Here is a 7,212-nt window from a genome sequence, read left to right as displayed (position 1 = left end):
CAGAATGCAAAACTACCCATTGGGCTCTGTGCAGCAGAAAAAGTTCACAGAAGGATCTATGAAAACTGCCAAAATTGCAAAGTGTGAGTGTTTTTAAAATATTAAAATTAATATAAATGTTCCCTGTCTCTTCTTAGCAGCCATCAGCTGTCCAAATATGACACTAGAATGAGGCCAAGTATAAGAAAATATAAAAGGAGAGAGGTGATGCTCAGAAGTTTTAATAATTCAATTTGAATCCTTACTTAGACATATTCACATTTTTTTCTTCCTTCCTTTTACCATTTTTTTTTTTTTATCACTTCCCTTCCCCTTCCCTTCTTCGGACTACACACACATTTCTTGCCTCCCTCAATTTGTGACACCTGCAATTTGACCAGCTCACCTGGTGGTTTTCCAAAATCGCCTTGCAATGTTGCATTCCTCTCAAACTAGCCCTTTGCTGATCCAATGGGTTAACGAACCCTTCTTTTCCTTCATGCTGTGAAGAGATCTGCAGTTTTCTCTCCTAAAAAAATGGAATGTAAATAAAGGTTGCACTCACAGGTGTAGGACTGACAGGTTTAGAAACTAAAATCATATTTGCCAATGAAACCGGTACTGCATTTGCAGCACAGTGTAAGCCCCATTTTTACCATAAGTGAATGCTTCTAGGGATGAGAAAGGAGTTCAGCCTCCACGCTAATCCCTGGCTTCTGACAAAGAGGTAAAACCCATCTATGGATGTTTCCTCCCTCTAGAGGAAGCAAGGCTGCATCCCCACAACAATCTTAACTTCACGCTCTTCTTTCTGTCTACACCACATGCAATTGATACTTCCCTGCTACTGAAGTTTCAGTTGTTATCACAGCCTTGTGAAAAGATCATGGGACTATGAATCAGAGACTGCATCCAGACATGCGTGGACATTTGGTTCCCTGGGGACAAGTAATGGTGGCACATCTTGTGCTGCCACTAGTTGTCCCCAGAGAACACCTATGCCACACGCGCGCGGGTGCACGGCAAGTTACCCTGGATGGCGTAGGGAAGGCTGGTGCCAGCACTGGACTGCAGTGGTGAGGATCCTGCTGCGTGGAGACTAGCTGGCAGCGGAATGTGGTTCTGGCTGGCCAGGCTCTGGCTTTGGGCAATGCATTCTGCCACAGTGTATGCCACTCCACTTTTTTTGGTTTTTTTTTGACCACTGGATATCCAGGGGTCAAAAAAATCCCCTCCATGCTGCTCCCTTTTAGTGCAGAGGACAACTGAATGTGTGGTAAGTGGCACTACAGACATGTCTGTGGCGTACGGCCGTGTTTGCCTGGATGTGGCCAGAAATGTTGACCCCTGTTTTGTCACTGGCTTATTGTGAGATCTCAGGCGTTGAACAAATAACTTAAACTTCTCTGAGCCTATGCCTCCTCTTTAGGAATATGTGGATAATAGAGCTCCTTTATAACAGTCTGTGAGATTCAGGCAGGAATGTTTTGAATAAATGGTAGTTATACATCTGCGAGCTGCAGTGCACAGATGACAACATTATGCACAAGTTTGTACATGCAGAGAAGGGACATACAATTATTGTACTGCTAAGGGTAAATCTGTGGAAACTGCTCAGTGCCATGGAACAGGTACAGCTTTTGTATAGAGGCAGAAGCTGCTGGGAATCCATGTAAGAGAAGGGAGCATTCCCAGAGTAGACCCAAGACCAGGGGACAGAAAACCATAAAGGTATAGCATGCAAACTCCCTAGTGCAAAGGATGTATACAGTGGCTATGGATGATGCTGTAGCATAGTGGGGCCTACCTTTTTGGCAGGCATGCCACAGATTAGCCCTGTGCCCTCCCTGAGTGTCACTCTGATCTCTTTTCCCTGCCTGATCCGCCGCTCTGTTTTTTGTTCCCTGCGTAACCCGCTGCTCTGTTTTCTGCTCCCTGACTTAGCAGCTGCTCTGCTACATATATACTGTGTCTGATTTGCTGCCTGCAAACAGACATTACCCATGCCACTTGTGGCAAGCATGTGGCACATCGGCCACCACTGATGTAGCAGTTGTCAGCTCCATTGCCTAATGGTTAAGGAAAAGGAATGGAGAATTCTGTCCCCACTATGCAGAACACTGTTTTGTCCTGAGCCAGAATGGTTTACTTTATGGAATTTAATCTCTTCTACTTGTACAATGAAAAAAAAAAGGAGAGAGAAACCTGAAAGAAAGAACACTGCACTACTGCAATCGTTTTAAAATGCTTCTTTTTATTTCAGTGGTTGCACATTGGGTGAATAAATTTAACGTCACAACAAAAATATAATGGATATTTTAACAGATTGCTATGGTTACAGTGAAAGGAATGAATAAAGGGGATTCTTAAACTGTTATTGAAATAGTCAGTAGAACTGTTGTCAATTATATTTTGTATGAGAGAGGCAAATGATAAGGTATTTTGGTGAAGTGCTGTTTCATTTGTACAAAATAAATACAGAGACATCTCAAGTAACTTGAAATTACCTCTCAACTATAGTTTCTCAGTGTTGGCCCATCTCATGGTTTTTTCTGGGGAGTTCCTTTTCTTTAATTCAACAAAGCATTTAAGATTTATTCATCTCCATTAGACTTTCTTTTTAAAATATAAACAAAGTTTTGGCAAATAATATTTATACAGAAAAATAGTTTTAGATCTTCCCAAATTTTGAAATATTCTATAAAATTACTTTATAAATAAATAAAATGCAGAATCTGTTCTACATTTATTTGCTCATCTGCGTAATTGCCTCCTTGTTAGCATAGGTTTGCACTTTCACAGTTTTGAGGAATATTACAAAGTCATAAAGTCGGAAAATGGATCTCATATTAAAAATACATTTTTTCTTTTGTGTGTAAATTTGTCTGGATGTAAGCCCTGATGTATCTGGAATGTTGTCATCAACGGGCCAAAAATAGTAATATTGGATTAACTGTAAAAAATATAGAATAATTATTCTGAAACATAAAAAGATCACACAAAACAATGTTTTAAAGAGTTCACTACAGAAAATATTTAAACAACGTGGATAATTTACCATTTAGTATTATACAATATGCTACCAAAATGCCTAAATTAACTAGTATTAAAAAAAATAAAATAAAAACAACTTTGACAGATATAGGCAAGTTGCAGTGTCAACTACCCGGTTAAAATGACTGAGAAAGTCTACAAACATTAGTGTTTTAATAGTACATAATGGTGATACCTTAACTGCTAAAGGAACTAGTTAAGATACATTATTTTCCCACAAATTAAAACAAATGCAACATTACAAGCACTATGTTAATTTTACAATCAGATTGTGATTTTGTTTTCTTCTGGGTGATCAAATCTACAATCTTAATGTAAAGAGATAGTAATTAGACATTTGACAAACAAGATTTAGAATGGGAAGTCATTTCCAAAACAAATAATCATGTTGTTAGTGCCTCTAGTCTTTCAGAACAGGCAGTGCTGCCAAAGTTTAAAATATTTTACAATCAATCTGTAAAGTTTAAGTTAAAATACTGCAATCACTAATAATGTCCACATAGAAAACTGATGCTGCAAACAATTATACATAATATTCATTTATAACAGCTGTTTTGTTTTTTAAATCATAATTTAAAAACGATGTATTTATGTGACACATGTGCAACATGTAAAATGTGAAATATGAAATATTTGGTACAATAGTGCTTGAAACAAATCTTAAACCAAACTTAAATGAAATTTTAGTTGTACATATATAATTACTGTGTAAATCAACAAATCATTTAAAAAAGTAAACAACATTAAAATCTGTTTCATCCATATATATGTATGTATGTATGTATATATAATATGTATATAATTGTATTAAAGATATCTTCATACTTTGTGACATAAAATGTTTTAAAGAAAAAAGATTAAAATAACTAGTATTATTTCTCCACTCTGTAATCCAGTTATCATCCTATAATCTAATTTAAAAAATACAAGAACAGTAATGGTTTATTAAACTTAAGCGCTCACTACACGTTTAATTTTTCATTAATAATCTAGATTAAAGTCACTTACCAGGTTTTCAGTGACTGAATTCATTTTTTTTAAATGAGAATATCATAGAAATCTCCTCACCTACAGCCTCTTTAATTAGCTGTTTGGTTGTTTATAGAAGTTACTTAATAGCTTGGCTCTTTGTGATAATCTGATTGCAATTTTGAAACATTTATCACTTACTGTATATTAGATTGTTGGCATCAGCCTCACTTCCTTCAAGTCTGATGTGGCAAATTTTAGGCACTTCTGCAAAGTCTCTTTTAAAAACATTATAAATATACTTGTAAAATAAAATTTTCAAGACTTTGTTGGGGGTATGAGATTCATACCGTGCAAAGTTTTAGATTTTTCTTTTGCTATTCTAGAATCCCACGATTCAATGCAGCTTGTTCATCCAAGTCAAATATCAACTTAGGTGCATCTAAAGATTTGTGCTTTGCTTTGGGTTTTCTATTTAAAATTGTAGACTGGCAGGGTGATGAGCACAAGGACTGTAGTGTGTTTCACTTCCTTTCTTTGTCTGGGAATCAACTCACTAGGGAAGTAAACACAGGACTACTTTAACCAAGGAAAAAAACAAAACATGTATAATTAGGGTTAAAAATAAACCTGCAACTGGGATATATCTTAGCCAATATAAATGAATTATTGCTAAACTTGAAAGATTCATAACGTCATGAATCTTATAATACTAAATTAATTGGACCATTTGCATTCGCTATAGTTATGGAGATAAGACAATATTCCTAAGAAGTAAACTATGTTTATAAAATCTTTAAAAGTAAATGTACCCTTTAAGTCTTGAAACATCACAGCTGGTATCAGGTAGTTAACTATTTTAGGTTGGGATACAGTAAGCATACCATATTTACTATTCATATATAACATAGCAGCACTAGCTTCTTAGAGTTTGTGATTTGTCCATAAGAACAAAATCTTTACTTAGCATGCAGTTTGTGGCAACTCTAAAGAGGAGGAAACAGGACAGTATGTACAGTAACAATGTTTTGCCATTCTCAGTGAGGCTTCTTGACATTCCATTCCATTTCTGCTGATTATTTCAGGATTATCTGTTAAAGAAATGAAGACATTATTGGTTTTTCTGATGACTTTAACCCAAAAGCAATACACTGTTGTTTATGATTTGGTCTAGTTAAGACACTGATTACACCATCTACCTATGCTGGGTGAAAAGTTTTGCATTTCACAAACCTGTCTTTTTTTCCCTCTCAATACCACAGTCGCATGAGAGTGAAATTAGACAAATGGGATACTGAACTTCAAGACAGCAGATGCATGTTTTAAAGTAAAGGGAAAATGAGAAGGAACAAGACAAATTATTTGCAGTTCCCCAGCTAATTCTTAGAAGTGCTGAATGGGCTAGGAGAGGGAATTGAGTAGAGACATTTGTCCCTGACTTCCCTGGGAATCAAGCTGAGCCATGAAGGTTACTGGTCTGGATGCTACGTTCAATATTAACCCTAATACTAGGTTGGTTTTCTTCTCTCTCTCTCTTTTAGAGGTCGGTGAACTGAAAAACCTTTCCCATTTTCTCTGTATTATACAGGCAGTCAGGCTAGATGAGCACTATAGTCCCTTCAGGCCTATAATTTACCAATCTACGTAACTGCTAATTCTACTAATGTGACACTTCAGTATGCTAGGATCCATGTACAGGAACCTGTTTACACATGGCAGTCCTATTTCCAGTATCAAAAGGCCAAAAGCATGTTATGCTTTGCATGACACAGTTTTAAATACAATCTTAACAGATGGTTTAAGAAAAAAAAAGTCCTCAAACTACACCCCCATCAGCATATCCGGCATACAATATAGACAAAACAAACCAGATTTCCAGTGCCTTCCAAACTGGGTTCAACGGTTAGGGAGCACACTTGAGTTACTGCATCATTACTGAGTTGTTACTTCAGACCTAAGGACCAACTCTAGGCAATGCCATCCTATGGAAATACTCCTTTTTCCTGTTTAGCTAGGCATTCAAGCCACATTTCAAGCCATTTCAAATAACATTTCAAGTAAGATGCAAGACAGTCTTAAAAGGTACAATGTCCCATTTAGCCACTGTAAATGTGCATCACCATTTAGTGTGGCTTTTATCAAAAAAAATATAAGATGGTTAGAAAATGACCTCGGCAACATACTACCTCTGACATACAGACCACCAACAAAGAATGTAAGGCCATTAATTCCAGTCGCCCATTTGGTTACTTTTTAATACTTTTTGTTGAAAAATAAAATTGTGTGCAGCCACTGTTCCAAAAGTTGGCTGGAATGTGTCTATTTCTCTGCTACCAGTTTGCCGCGGTAGGTATATTATGAAATAAACATAGTTAACAATGACACCCATCTGCCTGTGACTACCTCAGAAACTTTTGTTTCTAAGTGGGAGACAATAAGCACCAAGCTGTTTCATTTTTCAAAGGAAGACTGCCCAGTGATAAGCTGCATTTTCAGGACTGACATATGTTGTCATATCTGCAGATCACGTTGTTTTCCAAAGTAGGAGCTTGGATCTGTTTAGAGCAAAATGGTGGCATGCTCTGCCTCAGGGTGGATCAGATGCTCAAGATATTTTCTAGCTTTTGGAGGCACCTGTAATTTGTTCATTCTGTGCTAGGAAAATGGAGTAACTGCTCCCACTAATTTTACTAAATGATCCACTTGAAGTCTAAACTGTGAAACCAACTTGAGAAGTAAGGGATGTTCCATAAGAATATTTAGTATCTGGGTGTATGAGCTTCCCTTACTGTATTATTAGCTGACATGCCAACATTTATACCTCTAATTATAAACATCCTCAAGTTATATTTTTGTGGCACCCAGAGGCTTCAGTCATGTCAGGGCCCCACCATAATGGGCACTGTTTAAAGATAATCCTGCTCAGAAGGACTTAAAATGAGACATAATATGTGAAAAAAACAAACAGGAGGGAAAAGGGAGGGGGAGAAAGGCTAAGGCAAGAAACACATAGATAATTGTTCAATATTTATATTGCGGTAAGGCCTATATGTCAGGTAGGCAGGTTCCTTTGTGTTTTGCTCTGTCTAGAGAAAATGACAGTCCCTGCCCAAAATGGATGCTTAGTAGCTGGGTGCACAACCTGTAGCCCACTGGTAGCAACAATTACAATTCCCCATCTGCTTAGCTCTTCTCAGATGACAATTTTCT

The 7,212-nt window shown here is 37.0% G+C and overlaps 1 protein-coding gene across 1 annotated transcript in view; it reads right to left on the bottom strand.

The window, feature by feature from the left end:
* Positions 1-2,213: 2,213 nt before the first annotated feature.
* Positions 2,214-7,212, bottom strand: part of LOC102384153 (muscleblind-like protein 2) — a gene marked incomplete at its 5' end in the record, with an annotated part of 42,888 nt that continues 37,889 nt past the window's right edge. The window contains one exon of the mRNA XM_006037293.3: positions 2,214-5,093. Coding sequence (XP_006037355.1) covers positions 5,079-5,093 — 15 coding nt within the window. The remainder of the gene's footprint in view (positions 5,094-7,212) is intronic.

Source organism: Alligator sinensis, unplaced genomic scaffold, assembly GCF_000455745.1.
Source record: "Alligator sinensis unplaced genomic scaffold, ASM45574v1 scaffold1405_1, whole genome shotgun sequence".
Lineage (NCBI taxonomy): Eukaryota > Metazoa > Chordata > Crocodylia > Alligatoridae > Alligator > Alligator sinensis.
This window is presented reverse-complemented; position numbering and strand designations above follow the sequence as displayed.